The sequence below is a fragment of the Rhinolophus ferrumequinum genome, chromosome 6, assembly GCF_004115265.2.
Source record: "Rhinolophus ferrumequinum isolate MPI-CBG mRhiFer1 chromosome 6, mRhiFer1_v1.p, whole genome shotgun sequence".
Classification (NCBI taxonomy): domain Eukaryota; kingdom Metazoa; phylum Chordata; class Mammalia; order Chiroptera; family Rhinolophidae; genus Rhinolophus; species Rhinolophus ferrumequinum.
In genome coordinates this window covers 7,121,224-7,145,003 of record NC_046289.1, presented here as the reverse complement: position 1 = coordinate 7,145,003, position 23,780 = coordinate 7,121,224, and the positions used below count along the sequence as shown (strand labels likewise).

General features: G+C 34.4%; 1 protein-coding gene across 4 annotated transcripts in view; it reads left to right on the top strand.

The window, feature by feature from the left end:
- The window catches only part of PAPOLA (poly(A) polymerase alpha), a 60,695-nt gene that overhangs the window by 34,508 nt on the left and 2,407 nt on the right, over nucleotides 1–23,780 (top strand). Inside the window, exons 13-21 of one of the 4 annotated variants that reach the window (XM_033106994.1) lie at nucleotides 2,469–2,522; nucleotides 3,043–3,162; nucleotides 4,469–4,578; nucleotides 8,588–8,709; nucleotides 12,560–12,702; nucleotides 15,249–15,346; nucleotides 15,596–15,816; nucleotides 19,949–20,011; nucleotides 21,841–21,915. In XM_033106994.1, coding sequence (XP_032962885.1) covers nucleotides 2,469–2,522; nucleotides 3,043–3,162; nucleotides 4,469–4,578; nucleotides 8,588–8,709; nucleotides 12,560–12,702; nucleotides 15,249–15,346; nucleotides 15,596–15,816; nucleotides 19,949–20,011; nucleotides 21,841–21,915 — 1,006 coding nt within the window. Of the gene's footprint in view, nucleotides 1–2,468; nucleotides 2,523–3,042; nucleotides 3,163–4,468; nucleotides 4,579–8,587; nucleotides 8,710–12,559; nucleotides 12,703–15,245; nucleotides 15,347–15,595; nucleotides 15,817–19,948; nucleotides 20,012–21,840; nucleotides 21,916–23,780 lie in introns of all 4 variants that reach the window. The other 3 variants (XM_033106993.1, XM_033106996.1, XM_033106995.1) reach the window with 3 other exon arrangements.

The following is a 23,780-nucleotide window of genomic DNA, read 5'->3' as shown; positions in this document are numbered from 1 at the left end:
GATTCGAGAAACTGAATACCAGTTCTGGTTTTTAAAAAACTGAGTTGGGATTCTGTTTTCAATTTCTTGGATGAGTTTGTTTTATAAACAGATTCCTTAATGGCAGGTTATTTGTATTAAGCATTGTATTTTGTATTTCCACTTTAAATTTGCTTAAATGTGGCTGAGTAAAGGACATTTAACCAGCATAAATACTTGTTAGCAGTTGATCACTTTTAGCTATATTTAAACAAATGCATTTGTGTATAAACAATGTAGATACTCCCCCCATTTCATTAAGAGCCAAAGTTGAACTCTAAGCTTCAAAACTAAACTTTGAATTGCCAACAAAATTATGTTCAGATGTATTGTACATTTTTCCTTCATAAATAGATACCACTGTACATTATTTGAGCTTTTGTGGAAGACTTAGGTGGTTATTAATTATATACATTTTAATAGTGCAGTAAAAGTGACTCAAAGACACTGGGAGTTTGGTCCCTACGCTGCGTGAACCCAGACAGTTTGCTGTCTTTGAGTTTTTGTATGCATGCTTGCTTTTTATACTTGGTTGTCTCCTGTTACAAGTTGTGCTTTGTCAGAAAGCTCTTCATCTCCTTTTCCCTTTTTTTTTTTTTTTGTATTTTTAAATCTTGCCCATTTACAGTCTCTCAGGCAGTTGGAAATTGGTTACTGAGCTGGTTAAGATTTTGTTTGATTTAAGAGTACTTAGGGCTCTGAGAGCAGGTTTCTCTATACATAAATGCATGAACTTTTAGTGCTTTCATGTGACTTATTTATTTGAACCATCTGTGTTCTATATATAGTTGACCCTTGAAAAATGCGGTGATTAGGAACTCCAATCTTTGTATCACTTTAGACTCCCCCAAAACTTAACTAATAGCCTATTGTTGACTGGAATCCTTACTGATAAATAGTCAATAAACACATGTTTTGTATGTTATTTAAGTATTGTATACTCTATCCTTAAAGTAAGGAAGAGAAAATGCGATACTTTTAAAAATCCACGTATAAGGACCTATGCAGTTCAAACCTGTGTTGTTCAAGGGCCAACTGTATTTGGTTTGCTCCAAATCATGCTGAACAAATTAAACAGGTAAAGGAAGTACTAGTCTGTGTGGATTTGGACTGCATATTCACATATCTGACTATGTTTTCATATTTATATATATTACCTCTGTTACCATAAGTTTATAAATACTTGAAGTTAACTCACTTGAACACAATTCCTCTGCCATAAGACCAATATTATCCCATTGTATAGATGTTCTACACAAGTCTTAGATCTAGATTATATAGCTATTAAGAATTAGAACTATTTTCAAATACTTGTGAGCATAAATAATCAAATGGTCTGTTTTAAGGGAGTATGGTTAAAAAATGCTTAAACGTGCCAAGTCTTCAGAACCCCTTGCTTAAATGTCTGATGTCTGTGTATGTGTGGGGGGTGGGCGTGGGGAGGCTGGAGGGAAGTTGAGGGGCAGTTAATTTGAACTAAGGTTGGTAGTTTTCTTCTGGGGCTAGGTCAGACATTTGCTCTTAGCCAGAAATCTCATTTGTAAAATGTGAAAGAAAGAACATCATAAAGGTTTTAGCCTTTTGAAAGAATTTAAATTTTTTTGTCATGCTCTGATTTTTCCAAACTAGTATCCATACTAGACACAGTTTGCTTTTTAAGGTAAAGTTTCTGGTGAGAAGTTTGGCTTCCAGCACCTCTAAAATGGATTCTGTAGAAGAGTATATGGGACTGAACTTTTTTCACCTTATGAAATTGAATTATACTTAAAGTAGATATTTGGTCATGATGGTATTTTCTCAAAACTTGTCTTTTCTCTAATTTTGATGGAATTGGATTCAAATTTTGATGGAATTGCATACAAATCAGATTTCTTTGTTCTCAATTAGTGATGTCTGCTGCTTTGTTACAGAAATTTATACTCTTATTTGAAAAGAGTCGTGAGGCCTAACTTAAGTATTAATTGAGTTTAACTTTTGCTACCTTTTAATTTGAGTTAAACAACATGATGTCTTCGGTACTATTTTTGAAGTTACTGGTGTAATAAGTATATTTCGTGATCCTGTTTTTGTGGTGAAAATGGTGCTTCATTTCCATTTAAAATAGTTTTGCTTTAATAAGTTATATTTTAGTGAGTAGCTCTTGAACTTTACAGATAAAGCACTCCACTGGAGTCATTGAACCAAATTATCAGTTAATGGGTATTCAGCATTCTTGAGTTAAGGTGCTTTTGGAGTAATTATTCATAAAATAAGTATTTGTCAGAAGAATTAAACTTGCCAGTAGTTAGAAACTTTTGGAATTTAGCTTTTATGATTTGTGTGCATATTGAGATTGCAATTCCCCCTTGCTAAATTGATGCTGATGTATAACTGTCACGAAGCTTATTATATTAATATCCAGCACAAAGCACTTAAGTGAAATAAATAGCATGTTGTCTTTATCTTCAAAGGCATTATATTGTACTTCTAGCAAGTGCACCAACAGAAAAACAACGCCTAGAATGGTGAGTACAAGATTAGACTTTACAGAAAAAATAAACTTCAAAATGAATCATATAGCCACAGAACACATTAGGAGATGGGAGAAAGTCCTTAAAACATCCAGCTTGGTTTTATTCATAAATGCAGTTTTACTACTTACAATAGAAGTATAGGAATTTTGGGGATTCATATACAACTTTTGTTTGTTTACCTTATAGAAATCCATGTATCATTTCCTAACTATATTTTAAGGTTCTTTGTTTTAGCTTACTGTATTTTTTTTCATTAAATAGTTCTGGGGACATCTTCTGTAATCTTCCTAGTTTGAAATGTGGTTTGATTTTCTTCTCCCCGAGTTTTCTCTTCAGCATTTTTGGGTAGAGCGTAAGGTTTTGGTTTTATCTGTGGGGGTCCAGACAGTTGAACTGCCCCTGTGTTTAAGTGGGATCTTCATATTACTGCTTTACATAAACATTTGATTTTGTGCATTCTATCTTTTAAATTAACCAGAATTTTTATTAATACTAAGTGACATTTGTTCAGGGTGGGCTTGGTGGAATCAAAAATCCGAATCCTGGTTGGAAGTTTGGAGAAGAACGAATTTATTACACTGGCTCATGTGAATCCCCAGTCATTTCCAGCACCCAAAGAAAATCCTGACAAGTAAGCAGTTTTCTAATTTAATCTAGTTTCCTCTTCCCATTTGCAGCTTTTCCTCATAGAAGCACTTACAGGCAATTTTTAATAGCTAGAGTCACTATTTTACTGATTACATACGGCTCAAAACCAATTTGAGATTTGTAGTTTAGGTTTTCCTGATTAGAAACATTGAACAGAAAGACTTTCTTGAGAAAAATCACCACTGAAATAAGTTGTTTTCTGTGATGATAACAGTTTGTTATGATTAGGTCCCATTAACTAATTCGAGTTCAAATTCTGTAGATCTGCCCTTGAGCATTTCTTACCATTCCTTTCTTGTCCTGTTTTGTATAGTGGTGGTCAGAATAGCTATCATACTAAATATCATCTTTGCTTTCTTAATTTTTAAAAAAGAGACCACATTTGGATTTGACTGTAAAAGTCTAATTTGTGATGTATTCTGGAAAATTGTGAAGATACGCTAAAGCAGGCTCACTTCATTACTTTTAAAGGTCTTTTTTAGATCATTTTGTGGTTTGATTATTGCTGTATTACTGTATGAAATTCTATTTTGCCAACATGTACTTTGTTGTATTTGGAGGGTGATGGGAGTTTTAGTAATGAGCTTTCTAAAAAAATAAAATAGTATTAAGGAAAGATTGAAAAATATGAGCAAATGGGTCATTTAAGATTGTGCTGTAATAGAATAGTTGCTTTCTGATTGTTTATACAGATTGTTTTCTTTTGCAATTATGTAAAAGAGTGATTTGAGCTTTTACAAATTTTTGTTGCTACAATCTTAATTATCAAAAGATTGTATGAGCCTTTCAGTTGATAGGTCATTAAATGTTCAAAGGTAACTGAATTACCCTTGTTCCTGTTACTGCGCTATAGTTGGATTTTTGTTCAGATGGGCTTTCAATTGAGTTTTAAAAGTTTAAGGAACATATAGTAAGTCCTAGTTAAACTTTTATATCTGGAATATCTGTTCCTGTTTCAGATTTTTTTAAATGCATTAATTCCTTTTCCTTTATTTTTCTTTGTTTGCAGCACCTCTGGTACTTTAGGGTCATCATTAGGAAAGGTGGCTGTCAATACATAGATAATATGAGTATATTTGCCCTAGAACTCTGTTTATATATTAATAGAAAGACAGAGGATAGATGTCAGGGGAGGACTTTGAGTTTTGATGGAGTTTAGGTTTAGAACTTAATTTACTTATACATTTATATTCCCAGTTTTCCCACATACCTCAGGTTGCTAATCACCTTGATAACTGTATTTTCACGAAATCCTGATAAACTATAGTAATACTCTTCTTACTTTGCAGGGAAGAATTTCGCACGATGTGGGTGATTGGGTTAGTGTTTAAAAAAACAGAAAACTCTGAAAATCTCAGTGTTGATCTCACCTATGATATTCAGTCTTTCACAGATACAGGTATATCTCTATTTGGATAATCAAAACATGTAATTGTATATTTGGATTTGTCTATGTATACCATAGTGATATTTGTAATAACTGTTAAAATTACATGGGAATATTGAACAATGGCCATCAAAATAATTTTAATGTTTTTGGATTAGGTACTAGTTTCAGTATTGTCTATTATATAAATGGTTTTTTTCTATTGTGGCAGAGCTAAAGTGAAGTAGAACCATTTTAAATTTGATTTGTCCACAATTACTTATGAAATTGCGAATCACCTGAATATTTGATTGTCTGAAAGATTGAGTCTGTGTCTAACTGCCTTAATAATCTGGAACCTTAGAAATTTATGTTAAATTTTAGTGAAACTTTTGGTAACTTGAGGAAATTTATCCTCTACGTCAAATATAGACTCAAATATTAATTCATGGGTGGGGGATAGGATGACGAGAGCTGCGTTTCAGATTGACCTGTACCCTGAGATAGAAGGTAGTTTGATTTCAATAAAGACCAGATGATGGGTGTGGTTGGCAGAAGCTAAGGCTTTACATACGCACAGCTTTCCAAGGGAATGGTGAACATGCCCAGAGACAGTGAGGAGTGTGCGTCTTCTTGACCGACTAATTTTTCTTTCCAGCATCTTTCCTTTCCCCCCCATTTAAAAAAATTTTAGAGTATGTCATTTTCACTTGTCCCCAGTAAGGAGTATTCCCCTGAGGACATTCAGATTTAACATGAAATTTTTTTATCTCCATGGAGAAGGAGAGGCAGAAATTGGTACAATTTGTTAAGAAGTCAGTATCACACTAAACGTAAAGGAGAACTGGAACACGTGTATTTCCGTGTGTAAATGCTCAGATGCAATGACTAGAAGGTACACTTTGGTCAGGTGATTGCACCTGTATGTAGTCAGTCAGTCAGCTGTGTGACATCTGTGAATTCCTGCTGATGGAGGTGTTGCCTGCTGTGGCTCAGAGACCAGCAGCAGCAGTGCCATCGGTGACATAATAAAAGTTAAAGTTTCAAATCTAAAGGTAATCGCTTGATACATATGGTAGTTACATTTCTGGAAAATTCAGATGAAAAATACTTTGTTTTTATGTAAAATTGAGTTCTTCGTTCAAATAATTGATAAGTAGGCTTTTTTTATCTTTTCAAATGTAAGTAGGACATGGTACAACCCTTCATTGTCAGGAGCTCTCCACATTGAAGGATATTTAGTGTCTCTAGCAAGTAATAATCCTTAATTATTGTGACAACAAAAGCACTCATACAGGTTTTTTAGCATGTGATTTGGAGGGTGATAACTCTATCTGCTAGATACCACAAGTTTTTCCAAGTAGAAATTCTGATGTCAACTTAAACTATTTATGAACTAGCAAATCATGTGGAGGTATTTGAATTAGAAAATTTATTTTGTACATTGCATCTAAGTTGAGCCATTTATCAAAGGTTGTATTAATGAACCATCAAAATTTTTAAGGAACTTCCAGGTATTTGGAGCAGGAAATATTTAGTTATCCTGTATCTTGAAACATTTTAATGGAATACTTTGTGGGATTCTCGAATAAAACAACTTTAACATTTTCAAACCTCACAGTCTTACCTTCAGTCTCTTCCAGCTACTCTAAATCTTTTTGATCTCAGGTTTTGGCAACTGTATTCTTGTAATTGTTGAGGCAAGAAATCTTGGAGTCCTCCTTGACTCTTGTTTTTCTCATATTCAGTCCTCATTTAACATCTTCGATAGATTCTTGGAAATGCGACTTCAAGCCAAACGATGTATAACAAAACCAATTTTACCATAATTGCTACCTGTATAAACACTAATGAAGTTCCTATGGCATATTTCTGGTCTGAAAAACATCACCAAACTTCTAAATAAAGATCTCAAATACTTCTAATATTAAACATTGAAATAAATGTGAGCTATACATACATTTAAGAAAGTTTAATAAAAACAGAATTATTTCCACTTACTCCAGCTCAGGGTGGCGGGTGGCCGGAGCCTCTCTTGGCAGCTCAGGGCACAAAGTGGGACCCACCTGGACAGGACACCCTTTTAATGCAAGGTGCACACACACACACGCACACGCACATTCAACTCAGATGGGGCCAATTAGACACGCCAGTTCATCTAACTATACATCTTTGGGGTGTGGGAGGAAATCAGAATACCTGGAGGAAACCCATGCAGACAGGAAGAATGTGAACTCCACACAGACAGTGGTCCTGGCCAAGAATCGCCAAGAATCGTGTTTTTTCTCATCAACGTTATAATGAAACTGTGTTATTCAGGGACCTGGTGTACTTGGTATAAATCCATTAAAAAATTCTGTTGCCTCTGCTTTCAGAATACAGTGAGATTTCTGCTACTAATATGTCTGCTGCTGTCAACCTAGTTCAAATCCTTTATCACTGCTTAGTTGGATAACTGCTGTTACTGTAGGATCCCTGTTTTGCCCTTGCCCCCCTTAAGATATGGCAGTCAGCGTCCAAAATGATACTAAACTAAATCATGTTCCCGTCGGTGTAACTCAGAATAAAAAGTCTTTATTGTGGTTTGCAGGCCTTGACCTGATCTGACCTCATTATGTCTCTGACCTCATTTTCTGTTATAAGTTCAGAGTTCCTTATCCATGTGTCTTGGGGCCAGTAGGTTATAAAGTTAGTAACTGACATTTCATTGGGGCCTGGAGCAACATTTGGTAATCAAAGACTAACATTTCTGCAGGCAAAGGCAGAGACCAAATAGCTATGGATAGTTTAGGATCAGGGTTTGTTGCCAGATGGGGTATGGTGCCAGTCTTTGGAAAAACTGCGTGGTAGGAGTTTTTGGGATTTGAGAGTTGCAGGTAAAGGATTACTGATCTCCACTTTTCCTCCTTTCGGGCCTTGTTGTTGTGTCCTCAAACATTCCAGTATGCTCTCAGGACATCTTGTCCTTGATATTTGCTCTTCCTGGAATGCTATTCCACCAGGTACTATCAGCTCCCTTCAGGTCACTTCTTCACTTTCATTTAAGTCTCCACTCAAATGTAATCTCAATTTCCAGGTTGAGCTTCTTCCCTACTTAGTTTATCTCCATAGCACTTAGCATCATCTGCTATGACATACAGGTGGCCCTTGAGCAACTGGGTTTGAACTGCAAGGATCCACTTAACATGCGAAATTTTTCAGTTGACCCACACAGTTCAAAACCCATGTTCAAGGGTCAGCTCCATGGTTAGGAATCCACTTATGCGAGGGGCTGACTGTGGTTAACTATTTTTGACTTTTGGGAGGTCACCACCCCTATCCCAGCGTTTATTGTTCAAAGGATAACTGTGTTTTACTTAATTTTTTTTCCCTATGTATTATATTCTCCCTAGTGGATTGTAGACTTTGTGAAGTTCTTCTGGTCTCTTATTCCCTGATGTATCCCGGTGTCTAGAACAGTATGCTACAGTGTAGCCACTCAATAAATGTTTGTTATTTGAATGAATTTTTTTCATTTGGGGATCCTCTGAAACTAGATTATTTGGATTTAATTATTTTTGTTCCTGTGACCTCTGTTATTTGAGTTATTTCTATAATGCAAAATATATTATTGTCTTACAATTTTATCTTGCAGAATTTTGAAAACGTATCTTTAGGTATAGTTAATAAATTTGACTTTTGCTGCATTTGTTACATACTTACGCAAGAATTTAAAATTATACTGGTAGCATAAAAGGGTACAGGTTTAAGAACCCCTTTTTCTCCAGTTCCGCCATTTCTTAAAGAGGTACTACTTTAAGAGTTATTACACTGAAAGAATTAATACACTTTGCTTTGATTCAGTATGTAGGCCTTGTGGTAAAAGGGACTTAGGGTTTGCTGAGGCCGTGAATTGTCAGATTAGAGATAGGTTCTGAGCTAATAATTTTACAGATATGAAGTGTTGATGAAAAAGGATCCCTACTTAGAATAGCTCCTGCGTGAGTTTAACTGCCTTTATTAATATGTTTCTGTTTCTTGTAACAATTTCCTAATTGTGTAGTTTATAGGCAAGCAATAAACAGCAAGATGTTTGAGGTGGACATGAAAATTGCTGCAATGCATGTAAAAAGAAAGCAACTCCATGAACTACTACCTAATCATGTGCTTCAGAAAAAGAAAAAGGTAAATTTAGAAAGTACTTACAAAAGCATTACTAACAGTATTTTATGTATCCAGGCTATCAGTACTTCAAAAATTTAGGCGCAGTGAATTAGTTATATTTGAAACAGATCTCAGCATTTAAAAAATCTGTTGTTACACGGAGCAGTTCATTAAGTGAAACCTTGCTCCTAATCAGCTGTATTGCGCACAGTTGATTCAGACTTCAGAAAGATTCGTGGTGATGCTTCGCATCCTTATTCTATATATACTTATATACTCTCTTCAAAATCTTTTATTCTTATCTAATATCCCAACATCAGTATCTAATTTCCTTTAAAAAGTAAACAAATTAAGTTAAATATTGTGTCGATCAAGTTAATTATATGACTTTTTTAAATGAATGGGTTCATTTTGGTAAGAATTATACATGTATTTTATTTAAAAACTTAAAAAGATCACTAACAGGTAACTAGAGTTAATATTTTATATTGTTGTTCTGTTGTTAATGCTTCCTGTTGAATAACTTACAGCCTTTTCCTCATTTGGACTTATAGAGGACATATTAGGATTTTAGTGATAACAATTACATTTTTACTTTAAGTGGTTTCAAAAATAGATGAGTTATTCCCCTAATGGACTACTTAACTACAGCAGTGAAAATAAATTAGAGCTGCATATTATGTTGAGTTAAAAAGGTAGAGATGAATATGTACCATTTGCTACATTAAAATTTACAACTTTAAAAAATGTAAACTATATGACTTAAAAGAATATGAGATAAAAGTATATTCTAGAGAACAGTAACCACCACATTCAGGATAGTGGTTGGTTAACTGGGGCTGGGAAGAGAGGAATAAAGTTTAATACTTAGGGGACTTGGACTTTATAACGTCCGGTTTCTTAAGACATAAAATACATTGCAAAACAAAAGCATGTAAGTCAAGGGCAGGGGCTTTGGAGTATTTAATTCAGTTCCAGGTTCCACCGCTTCCTAGCCGTGAGGCTGGGGCAGGTTTTATAACAAATCCCGTGTTCTTGGTTCGCCTCGTTTCTAAAATCAGGATAATATTTTTACCTTCCTCGTTAGGTATTTTGTGAGGATAAAATGAGTTAATACCTGTAAAAGGTTGTTTAGTGCCTTGCACATAGTAAATGCTTATATTTGTGTTATTACCACCATCTTCATTATTCAGCACTCGGGGTAGAGGTACTTATTTCTTTTTGGTCTAAAATGAAAAGTTTTTAAAGCATCTTTTATTTTAAAAAAATAACACACAAAGCTTTTATATGGCTTGTTATTCCCTTCTCAAATCAACCTAATGATTTCATGAGTTAACTGGATAATCAAGAAAGTGATAAAAATGTAGTTACCTTGAACAGTGTTTTTTCTTTTTCTTTCTTTGTCATAAAATATACATAACATAAAATTTACCATCAAGTAATTTTATTTTTAAACTAAAATGTGAAGTCAAACATTTGTCTTCTAATTGTCCCTTGGTGTTATATTATTAATGGGTTTAAGCAACCATACTTAAATGCGTATTCACTACATACAAAAATATATAAACATTTTATGTTTTCAGAAGTAAATTTAAATAATCAGATTTTTTTAACACTTACCTATTTCTATTTTATTAAAACAGCTATTTATAACTGTGGTAATTAGATTTTCCAGAACACTTAATTCAGATTACTTTTTAAAACTCCTGTTTACATGGCAGTATTGATATTTGGAACAACTAATGTATGCTTAAGTAAATTTTATTTTTATTCTATTTCTTAAAGTAGTATCTAGATATAATCTTCTAGAACATAAAAGGAATGATCAGAAATTTATTGTTTAGTCCAAAAATGGTATTTATCAAATAAAGTTTAACCATAATCTCATTACCCAGTAATAGCTACTCTTAACATTTTCATTTATTTCCACACAGACTATTCAGTGCACATACGTAACCAAATATAACGTGTATTTTTAGAAGGTCTTTGATGATACGTTTTTGTGGCGCTTATTAGTATATTGTGGCCACCTATCCAAATCACATTGCAAGTACTAATAGCTGCTTAGTATTTCTTTGTATGGCTACCCTGTGATTAAGTCTGTCTTCTAGCTGACATCATTTAGATTATTGCCAAGTTTCCACTAGTAAAATAGCACTTTCCTTGTTTTTATGAATAACAGGTGTCTAGAAATGTATATTCATGAACCTTTTCTTTGGACTCTTACAATAGCTTCCTTTTTTATTAACTGCTATTTGCAAAGTACAACGTACAAGTGTTTTTCTGTATTGAATGATACGGCAACCCATAAGTTTAGTCTGTTTTAGAAGAAACAGTGGTTAAAAAACTTGCCTGAGTTCATGTAGTATGAGGTGTGGATTGGACCTAGGTCTCAGTGCAAAGTATGTGTGTGTATTTCTCTCTGTAGTATGGTCTATATTTATCCTTTACTAGGAAGTTTTGATAGAATATTTATGATTTATTGGCATTAAAGTCTCTTGTGCCAATAAAGACACAGACACAGACACAGATACAGACACAGAGGCAAAGCAAAGCGGCTTAATGCTGCTTTGTGTTCAGAACGCTAGTTAATGCCTCCACGTTCACAGATCATCCCTAACAGGCCTGCAATCTCACAGGTGTTTGATTATCTGGTCAGGCAGGTATAACTATTTATAATTGAGTGTAATTTACTGAACAAATCCTTGTCTGGGGGAGAAAGAGATTGATACCATTTTTGAATTGGCAAGATGCTCATTTAGGATATTAGAAAATTTGTTTCACAACTGACTCCATGAGTAAGTGGCTTTACTCTCACCTCCTCTCCCTTCTGCCAAATCTCATCTTCCTCATGTGATCAATACTGATTTATGTCCACAGTAGTGTCTTTGTGGTTCTAAATTAACGATTAGGATAAAATATACACGCACACACATGGGGTATGGGTTTTTGTCAGCAATGCAAATTATTTCCATTAAAATGTTTCTCTAGGTAAGTGAACACAGGCTAAAAATACTCTGGAAAAAAGGAAGCTGAAGAAATAAATTTGTTATTACAACAACATTGATTACAGAAATGGAGACTTTAAACCACTTTAGAAATCAACTTTCATCCCATTGAATCTCTCAAAGTAGTGTTTTTTTAGCTTTATTTTGGTTTTCCTACATTAAGTAACTGTCTTTGAAGGCTTTGAGTTTTAAGAAGCAGGACCAGGATTAGGATTTACATGTGGATGTTAGGTTTAGTTTCCAGAAAATTATTTTTGCTGTTTTTCATTGGATAATTTACACTGTTAAATGTATCATGTTAAAATCCTAAGTTTCAGTCAGCACTAGAAATCCCTTTCTTTTGGAGAGAGTAGGTGTGGCACTAAATTGTATTTACTGATCATTTTTTTGAAATTACCCAATTTTTATGTTCGTTGTAGAATAATTTAAAAATCTATAAACAAACAAAAAATTACTTCTAATCTCACTAGCCAGAGATACTCATTGTTAATATCATGCTTATTATTAATAAGAATTTTTTTCTAATATGTGTGTGTGTATTTAAACCCTCTGATTTAAGGTCCATGTGTTTTCATGTACTTTTTGATTTGCAATGTCTTACATTCGGTGTGTACGTCTAATGCGCCATTCCTTTCTCCTTTTTTGTTTCGTGGAAGAACTGTAGGTAAATTGAAGGCCTCCTAGGAGTCAGGAAGTATGTGTCTTCTTAGATCTTTGCCATCGTTACGACACTTCTGATTTTCAAAAACTTATGATTTGTGCTTTGTAGTAGAAGTAATTTATCAGTGAAGGAAAAGATGTTCATGTTTCAAAGGTCTGGGTAAAATAAAAATATATTTGATTAAATATTTTATTAATTGCAGCATTCAACAGAAGGTGTCAGATTGACACCTCTGAATGACAGCAGCCTCGACTTCTCTATGGACAGTGATAACAGCATGTCTGTGCCTTCACCTACTAGTGCTATGAAGACCAGTCCATTGAACAGTTCTGGCAGCTCTCAGGGGTAAGGAAACAGAGGGAATGGAGTGTAGGGGCTACTTCTAAGCAGCTTAGATAGATTCTCGTCGTTCAAGTCATTTATGTAGAATATGGTTTTTATTCCATCTTGTAATATTTTTAAAATTGCTGTTTAACTCTTAGCGTTGAAGCAAGTAATTTTTATTTTTTCCTACTGTGTCATGCTTGTATTCCATTACATGTCTTGATTCAGATGTGAATGTCAATGCCGTGAGCCCTTCAGGTTCATGTAGACTGAGGCAACTGCTGCCAACAGTGCACTGCACAGTGTGCTTAGGAGAACACACAGAGGGACAAATCACCTTTCTGTCCTAGAGCTGCGTATACCTGTGGCAGGAGGACAAATCTGGGCAATATTAGGGGCCTTCTAAAGAAGGTGTACATCTGTGTGAGTAGGTTTATGTTAGTGGAAGCTTTTGAAGAATTAAATGTCTTTAAAAATATTTAAGGCAGCTAAATGTTTTTATTGTGAAAGAAATACAAAAATTAGAACACAAGGCATTATTTATATTTAATTTCTATAAATCTTTGTACTGTATCCTGAGAGAATTTTTTTTTAATGGATAAACGACGATTTTCAAAGGGAGCTGTTAACGGTAGACTTGGGGTACTGCTCGTGTTTTCAGTTGTGGTGGTTGTACTGAGAGCACTTGCTAATGCAGTTGATACTTACCATTTGAGCACTTAGGAATGCATGTTATATTTCAATTTTCAAAAGAAGTTTTGAAAGTTGGATAGTTAAACTATTACCAATGTCAGAGGCTCGGCTGGAATGATTCTCCGGTTGAGTATGAAATAGAAAATGCCGAGGCGTTGTGGATGGGATCAGTTTTCTTTTGGGCTTTGAATGTGTGATGTGTTTTTAGGCTGATCTTGCATAATTGGAAGACCTCACGCCTGAACATGGCCTCCAAATTTTGTAGTTTTAAAACAATTCCCCACTTACAGAACATTAACTTCTGGATTTTTACTTTTAATGGTTTTTTTTTTTGAGCATAAAAGTAGAAATTTTAAGAATTTTAGGATTTGTATAAAAGCATTTGTGTACTTTGAGTTTATGCACATACATGTAAAATAGGTGTACATACTAAGTGATTTCAGAAGTTTTAATACTAGTTTCAAAAGTTTAATGTTAGAAGTAGTACTAAATAACTTGTGTAAATAACATTTCTGGATTTTCAGTTTATGATTGAGTATTTGCTTAAGAAATAAGAGTATTTATTAGGTACCACTTTGCCAGCTCTTTCAGGTGTTTTCCTGCATCTAGTTCTCTGGTCAACCCTCCTTTTCTGTTTAATCATTAGAGGTTTGTGCCCCTGGGGGCGCTCTCTTCATGCCTTCCTTCCATCTTTGTATTTTCCGTGGGGTTGTGGTGTCACCTGCTCTGTTGACTTCATTTACTTCCATGTACTGTAAGTCCTCACTTAACATCATTGATAGGTTCTTGGAAACTGTGACTTTAAGCAAAACGACATACAACAAAGCCAATTTTACCATAGGCTAATTGATACAAACGTGATTTAAGTTCCTACGGCGCATTTCTTGTCACAAAAACATCACGAAACTTCTAAATAAAGACTCTAGACGCTTCTAATATTAAACATTGAAATAAATATGAGCTATACAGACATTTAAGAAAGATGACTACAGACAAGAGAATTCTTTTCTACGTAACACACTTACTTATTCCTGTGCAGAGTCATGGGTGGCTAGAGATTCCCAGCAGCTCAAGGTGCAACGTGGGACCCACCCTGGGCAGAACGCCCTTCCATCGCCATCGCAGGGTCTCTCTCTCTCTCTCTCTCTCTCTCTCTTTCTCTCTCTCTCTAGGACTGGGGCAGTGTAGACATGCCAGTTCACCTCATGTGCACAGCTTTGGGATGTGGGAAGAATCCAGAGTATCCGGAGAAAACCCACACAGACATGGGGAGAACCTGCACAACTCCACACTGTCCCGAGCCAGGAATTGATTTTTTTTCTTTCTCATCAACATTATAATGAAATGACGTTGAATGAAAACATTATTTGAGGACCTGCTGTACCAGTTAGCTCCAAAACTTGAATAATCTGCATACTGTCTGGTTGTCTGGTTTTTTATGTAAATGTCACATAGACACCGAGAACCTGTAAGTCCTCTCGTGTTGGCCACCTTGTCATGACATCATCACTCAGCAGGCACACCGTGGGCGCTTTAGCGGAGGAAGAGAGAGTGGCCCCAGAGGACTTTTTGCTGTTGTTTTTCTTTCAGGAGGTAGTAAAAATAGGATTTTTAAATGCTTATGTACAGAATTTACTTGAAACAGAAAAGCTGAAGAGATAGGAGAGTAAAGGAGGAATGAATTGTATTTCCCGAGATGACAGGAGGGAGTGAGTGGATCCAGAACCCGGAAGGCAAGGTTGGGCTTTGACAGCCTGTGTCATCTATCTGGGCCCCTAAATGGGATTTTAGGGTTTCATGACTCCTTAGATTTCGTGTGCAGAAACTTCTATTTTGCCCACTGTTTTAACTTTTTTTTTTTTTTCTAATAGCAGAAACAGTCCTGCTCCAGCTGTAACAGCAGCATCTGTGACCAACATACAGGCTACTGAAGTTTCTGTGCCACAAGTAAATTCCAGTGAAAGCTCAGGGGGTAAGGAGATTGGTTTGACAGGTTTGAGAGTGCTTACATTATGTGGAGTTTTAGCCATCCTTTTGAAAGATGGCTTTCTTTGTTAATTAAGTGATTTGAATTCAGTTCTTTAATGCCATTTTATTATTTGCGTGTAAAATTATCAGTGAAATCAAATTCAGAGACAAAGCTTTACTTATAACTTGATGTTGGTATAATTTAATTTTTATTAATGTATAATAAATGTATTAATGTATACTCATTACTTAGGTACATCGAGTGAAAGCATTCCTCAAACTGCCACACAACCAGCCATTTCATCACCACCAAAGCCTACGGTCTCCAGAGTTGTTTCCTCAACACGTCTGGTAAACCCAACATCTAGACCTTCAGGAAATACAGCAACAAAAATACCTAATCCTGTAGTAGGAATCAAGAGGAGATCCTCACCTCATAAAGAAGAGAGTCCCAAGAAAACCAAAACAGAAGAGGTATCTATCTCTATATTAGTTACCATGGGAATATCAGCTTAACTATTTTAAAATCCAGTCAGAGAAAACCTTTGCGAGCACAAACAGAAGCAGCAAGGAGGAAAGTGTGTAGAAAAGTTTTAGGTAGCACTGCAGTGCCATAGCTTCTCTTCACCCTTCCCACTTTTCTCAGTAACTTCCTCTCCCATCAAGCTGTGCCTCTCATTCAGGCTTCTAGTAGCAGGTCTAGTTTGTAACACAGTTTAGCATGGACTTACATGACATCTCAATTTATTACTCCCTTACAATTATGGCTTTGTGCACTGATTCTTTGATAGCATAACCCTTCTGGACACAGTTTTGTGCTTCTGTGATCCAAATGGAGTTTGGGAGTTTCTACCCTGTACTTGGTATTATAGGGTCACTGAATACGAGTAGTTCTGAGGGAATTCTTATTGAATGACTGACCAAAGTTGCGAAGTCAGATTAGTTTTGGGACCTTGAATGATTATGTTTGCTAACCCTTCAGGAAATTTTCTAGCAATACTTTAACTTTTTATAGTGGATAGTTTATCTTGTCAAAGTCTCATATAGTTTTAGGAAAAGCATTATAAGTATAAATTGATTTTGGTGTGTGTCTTAAAATAGAAATAGCCTTATTACACAATTTTATTGCTCCCTGGAATCACTCTCCTGTTGTTTTCCTTTTAGTGAGACATTCACCATTGCCGCAGAGATGACAGTCCAAAAACACCAATTTTGTAGTGATTTTGGCAGATCATTTCTTATTTAGGAATTTAAATCATTATAACAAAGTTTCTTTAGAATGGGAAAAATCTGTTTCTCCTGGAGCGTTTGATCTGCAGTGGTGAAAACTTATTGTCTAAGTGTTCTATTCCCTAGGTTATACTGACGTTTTTGTTTTAGATTTTTTGGAAATAGTCACTATTAACAAACTGAATAATTTGGTGAATTTTGTCACTCATGCTAAATGCTAATAAAAAGTGGGTTATAGTATATTTTAAAACGTATTCTAAAAACCCATCTGTGTCAGTCTAAATATCTCTTAAGGCAGTGATGTTGAACCTCGGTTATACGTCAGAATTTTTCAGGATGATGATGATGATTATTATTATTATTATTATTATTATTTTTAATGTTTTTCCTTAATATAGATTTTATGGCCTCCTCCAGATAACTAAATCAGAGACTCTCCAGGTGTTAGGCCTGGGAATTTCTCTTTTTTTACAATGAGAAAAGAACTTTATTTCTGTTTCTGTGTAAAACTTAAGGGTTTTTTTTTTGTTTTGTTTTTAAAGAAACACCGCCAAAAGGGGATTAGCTCAGTCCATCCCTTCCTCAGCCATCTGCCTCCCTGCATCTTCTAAATACTGTCCTAAAACCTTTTGGAGGCAGGGAGCGGTGGGGAGGAAGCTAATCAGAGCCTCTGGTAATCCTTTATTAAAAGCCCCAATACTACATGATTACATTTGTAGCTGCCTGAGAATATATTGGTTTTGGTGCAATTCCACATTTTGTCTATTGATAATTGTTTGGAGTTGTCAGACCATGTCAGAATTCACATTTCTTTTTACCTTAGTATAATATATGGAAGCGTAATTCTAGACACCTATCATTCTGTTTCCTTAGTGTTAATGACTTAATTTTTTAACCCTGCGAGCTCTAACTAAACGTGTACCAGCACAATGTTTGCAATTTCATTTGCTCTTACCTTGGTAGAAAACACTCATGTTTCCTGTCTTGTTTAGAGAAGCATTAGGAATATAGAATTTTTAAACTTAGTGTGGAAAGTTTTATAGGCACAAGGAAAGAGAATCATTTCATGTACCCATGTACCTCATGCAGCTTCAGGATAATGAACTTGGCCAATCTCTATACCTTTAATTCTTTCAGCCTTTCCCATTTCCCCTTGTTCTTGGATTATTTAGATGCAAAATCCAGACATCATATTATTTTATTAGTATTTTTAAAATCTCGTATCTAAAAGGTAATGGTTACAAAAAAGAAAGCATACACAAAATAAATGGAACCTACTTAGAAAAAAAAATCAATTCATTAACAAGTTAGTGCCCGAGTATCCCTGATTGTACCACTGATTTTTTTTAAAATATTCTTTTTCTAAGTCTGTAACTTAATAAGGTCCCTGGTTAGCAATTGATGATGTCTCTTAAGTATCGTTTAAAATACAGGTTTCTCCCCGTGTTTTCTTGAATTTTTTTGTTCTGTATAGTTTCTTGTAGTCTGGGTTTTACTTATGGCAGCTCCATGGAGTTGACTAATAAAAACAGAATTTTAAGATACAGAAGGGATCTTAGGATCTTAGTTATCTACTAAACTAATCTCATTTCTTAGAAGAGAAACTTGAGGTTCAGTGGCTTTCTCATTTATAAAGCTAATTAAGATCAGAGCCAGGATTAGAACCTAGGCCTAAATCTTGAAGAAGATTGTTATAAATATCCTAATTTTGAAGCTCTCCTAAACTGGTTCTTGCATTCTCCCTTAATGAGCATTTGGTATTAGAAATTTTAGCAATCCAGAAAGAACACTGGTCATTCTCGATTAATAGTCCACTATCATGTATATAGATAGGCAGGTTTTAGATATTGTTAGGGAGTTTAATTCTGCTTAATTTGCATCATATGCTAAAGCTTTTCAAATACATATAAATGGTAGAAATGTAAAATAAAAATAAAAATGTTTGCTCTGTCACCTGGATTATGTGGCTAAATGATATATATACTGGGGGTGCCAAAAAAATGTATACAAGTGGACATTTGGTCAGTGTTGCTCAAGCAATAGTTCGCCGTAATCAGAAGTGTCTGGACACTGATGGGAACCACTTTGAGCACCTCTTGTAATTGCAGAAGTCAAACGTGACATAGATTCATCTTTTGTTATCAGTATATATTGAGTATCACAATTTTAGTACAGTTTTCCTTTCTTGAAATGTGTATATATTTTTTTGGCACCCTCTATAAATATTCTAAACTTACGGAAAATTTCAAACATGTACAAAATTATAATGAACAGTCATGTTTACATCACTTAGCTTCAGTAGTTAACTCATGGTCAGCCTTGTTTCATCTACACATCTACTCCCTCCCCCATTGTTACGAAGCAAATCCCAGGCATATCATTTCAACAGATATTTCAGTGTGTATCTAAAAATAAGAACCAATAAAACACAACTATAGTATACTATCAACATATATATTTCTCTGTGTGTGTACACACACATACATGTGTATGTTTACCAGTATTGACAATAGTTTCATAGTGTCACATATTCAGTTAGTGTTGAAATTTGCCCAATGGTGACTTAAATTACTATTTGTTAAGTTTGTATGTTTGTAGGATACAAATGAGGTGCTTACCGGAATTTGTTGGTATTGCAATTAGCCTGTGGTTCTATAATTGTTTTAAAGCCACATTTATAATTAAATTTTAGTTCTGCCTAGTAAATCAGAGAAATTAGTGTCAAAATTACTTTTCTTAAGAAAGTGATGTTTATTACAAGTCACTGCAGGAATGGGAAAGTTATGCCATTTTTGCCTTCCCCTTTTCTCTTTATCAAAAATGAATTGTTTGTTTTGAATAGAATTATAATAAACTTAAAAATGAAGACCCAGAAGAGCATTTCTCAAACCTTCTATTCAGGATTTTAATAGCTCCTATTAAACAGGGGGATTATGTGTTGAATTAAGTTTGGGAAAGTTAAAGGGGTATTATTTATAGAGCTTCCCAGAACCTTTTATGTGCTAATGTGTGTGAATTTCTCAGAATACAGGTGATAGTATTCCAAGTTCCTAAATTGTTCAAGGAAATCTTTTTTTCCTCTTTCTTAACAAAAAATATTTTATGAACTCAGTGGTTTTGGGAAGGTACTTTAGGTGGTGATGATCAATAAGTTTTCCTCATGTTCTTTTTAATTTTGAGATATCCTAAAGCCAAGTTAAATTTGTTAATGTGAAAAAAAATTTTAAGTGAAGCAGTCATCTATTTTAAGGCCATACTTGATCCTACAGGTTAAATTACTTTGTAATTTAAAAAATTTGTATAAATTAAAGCATTGATTGGCAAATAATCTAAAATTTTCATTTAAGAGAATAAAGCTTTTTTTTTTAAAAAACAGGATGAAACAAGTGAAGATGCTAACTGTCTTGCTTTGAGTGGACATGATAAAACAGAAACAAAGGTATATAATTTAGCCTTGGAATACATACACAATTAAGAGTACAGAAGATGTGATAGAAATGTCTCTGGAATATTGTACTGTATTTTGTTCTATAGGTTTTAGGTTGTTTTCAGTATTGTTTTTAGAGAAGTGTTTGTCCCTTTTAATGTTAATTTATAATACTGAAATTGAATTCCTCAAATGTTTGTGGTCCTACTAGAGATGCAGGGTAATCTGGTGAACATTTAATGAATAGAAGGATAAGTTACCTTTAAAGGAATTTAGATAAAGCAGAGAAGATTAGCAGTAGAAACAATTAATTACATTATCAAAGAAAATCAAAGTAATTGAGGATGGTGGGGGTGGTGAGAGGCGAGAAGAGTTAGACGTTACTTTTTGACTGCAGAAATAGCAAAGGCTTCATAGAAGGAAGCGGTAGTATTTGAGTTGTCCCTGAAGGATGGGATTCTTGGCCGTCCAAGATGAGAAGGTCATTTCACTGTTGGAGTGAAAATATGGTATGTTTAGAGAACTGGTTTTTGGCAGAAGGTTCTGGCTAGACCTGGGGTGCATGGGACTTGAAATAAGGTAGATGGAATGGAAGAAATTGGTTTAGCCAAACCGTATTAAAGTTTGAGTAAATGTCATTTTTTTCAGAAATTGACATGTACTGAATGAAGCCTTTTAACTTTTTCCCCTTGCTGTAGAAAAATTGGAAATCTTCCCCAAATTATTTAGATTCCCATGATTGATATTTTAGCAAGTATTGTTTTGATGTGTTTATAGATTTTGTCTGTGCATACATGCCAGTGTCTTTTACTTTCAAATCTTTATTCACTCTAAACCAAGAAAAAGCGACCAAATATTATTAATGGCTGCATAGAATGCTATCTTAAAAGTAGTTACCATTTTTTTTATGCAACCTGTTCCCTATTGTTAGCAATTGTTTCTGTTACAAAAATAAAGTAGCTCTTTCCATACTGTAGTATTGGCTGTTGCTAAACACCTGCCATCCATTTGTGTTTATTTCATTAGGATAAATTCATTGAAGAGGAATTACTGAAGCAAATAGTATGCTTTCTTTTAAAGCTTGATACGTATTGCTTCAGAAACACTGTATTTCTACTCCTTACACCCTATTTTACCCTTTTCAATTTCAAAGGAGAAAATTGCTATCTCATTGTTTTATTGTTTTATAGAAATTCAAATTTTTGTTTTATTTTCATTTGTGTGTATATATGTGTGTGTTATTTTCTTTTGTGCACTACTTTAAAAAAATGTTCAGAGCAATGGAATGACATGGTTCGCCCTATGTTTTCTGATTCTACTTAGAGTGGAATCAGTGCATTGATTATTGAGGAGGGGAATAAAACCAAAAGGAAGGAGGAATGTTTTAGAGATATTTTCTACTTTTAATTAAAGGCGTGGGAGTGAGTTTTTTGCTTCTGGGTAATTTTATTTAATAATATTGAATGAGCTTTGTTTTTTTCACATAGCCAAGAGCTTGGGTTTATATTCTGTTAATTATTGTCTGGGCAACGTTTCATAATGTGCCTGTGCGTGTCTTTAATTATTGTTTGCTTAAAATGTCCAAATTGGAGCGAGTTGGAAAGTCATGAGATGCGTTGACCATGCCTTGTGAGACTTAAGGAGGCAAATAGGAATTCATGTGCATATGGATGGTGTGATGACCTGCAACGCGGATTCATAGATGATTTTGTAATGTGGTTGCATCTTTCTCTTGATCCTTCCTGTCTTCCAATTTGTCTTCTTTATTAGCCACCAAACCCAGTTATGTTCTTTTATTCTTTTTTAAGTCTCTTTCCTCCCCCATCCTCTTTGTCTCACAGGAACAAGTTGATACAGAGACAAGTACAACTCAATCAGAAACTGTTCAGACAGCAGCTTCTCTGTTGGCCTCTCAGGTACTAAGTGCAAAAAGCAAGGAGAGTTTTATTAATGTGGTTAAGATTAGTGTGGTATAATGAATTAAAATGAGCATATACAGAAGACTATTAAAATTATCTTTGTGAAAGTAATTATTTGCTAGGCTATAGATGTGTTTATTGTAATTTAAAGGTAGAACACTGGATTTGTTGGAACCTTTTTTTTGTTTGTTTTGCTCTGTGAAGATACTCATCCCCTTACATATTTGGTATTGCAAATCATTTAAATCATCACTGGTCACAATATTCAGTGTTTGTATAGAGGTTTTATTTATAGCTCAAAGAGTGAAATTTAAATTATGACAACTGAAAACCATTCTTCATGGGGTCTTTTTCCCCCAAGGTTCATAGGATCTTTTTTTTTTTTTTTTAAATGTGTTCCTGCCTCACTTTTTACCTCTGATTTTTCAGTTATTAATTTAATGTAATCTATAGTTCTTTAAAATTATTTTTTCATTTGTCCTAAAAATTCTACTTGTGATAGTCCCTTGCATATAGTAGGCACCTGGAATCTTTTCTCATTGATTTGGGAGCCTCCATTTTGTTTGTGAAACAATTTTCTTTTTGAATTCTTTCAAAATGAACATAATTGCAAAGCCTAGGTCAAACTCTTCACACAAAGTAAATATTTTCTTTAACTAGATGTTAAACTGGTTAACCTCTACAAAAGAATTGGGTAACAACTGCCACATAGCGATGTTGCTGAACTAATACAGTGATATTTTGCTGCTTTGCGGTTCAGAGTTGTTTTAATATGATACTTCTAAAATGTGTTGTTTTTGTTGGTTGTTAACCTATGTCATAGTCCCTAAAGATAAAAATATTATGGTTACTATTCTGGAATGTCTTTTAGCTAATAAAAATTTTTGGAGGGGAGTAACTAAAAGAACATTAGGAAGTGTGCTTGATATTGATACATGGACAAACCTGTTTATCAAACTTAAGAACTGTGCTGTTATTGTGATTGTGTGTCTTGGTTTGCCACGTTACTTTCCAGGGAACTATTTTCATAGTTCTGTCTCACCGAGTTCATCCCTATAGCGATTAGTACCCGTGGCATTTGTTATTTAGCTATTTTTATATAGGAAGTAGGATTTTCTTTTTAATGAAAAGATTCCTCGAGCCATTGAAATTAAAATCACCCAGTTACAAAAGAGTGATGATGTTGATTTTAAAAATAGATCCCTATATTTGATAATAAAAGGGGAATTTTTTTTTCTGGGGAGGTGATTAATATATTGTGGCTGTGTTTAACAAAGAATCCTTTTTGTTTTGAGAGGAGATAAACTTGGAATATTTACAGATGAAATGCTAGGCTCTCTGGGATTTGCTTCAGGATAATCTGAGAGTGAAGGTGGGAGGATAGTGGCGTGGCTTTCATTTGACAGTTGATGAAGCTAGCTAATGAATGCATGGGAATTCATTATATAATGCCCTCTACTTTTGTATATTTGTGGAATTTTCCATAATAAAACATTTAAAAATTTACCTCTATGTTTTTGAATGTTAAAGAAGGCTTGCAATTTAATTAATTTTTAACTTCAAACATCTCTAAAATTTAGAATAATTAAATTATTGCTCAGTTGTATAGATTTCATTTTGTAATATACAGGGTCAGAAAATAATAAATTTACTGATAACTGCTGCTTTGTGTAAAAGGTGAACTTTAAGTATTGTCCCACACGGGGGTGCTCCAGCACCAATTAATATTCCAGCCATTAGCTCTTAGTGTTCTAAGTAAAAATAGTTTAACGTGAGCTTAATAATTATGTGATAGGTGATTCTTAGAGGAGTGTGTCTATAAAAGCTGTATTCAAAATTACTCAACAGTTTTCTATATATTG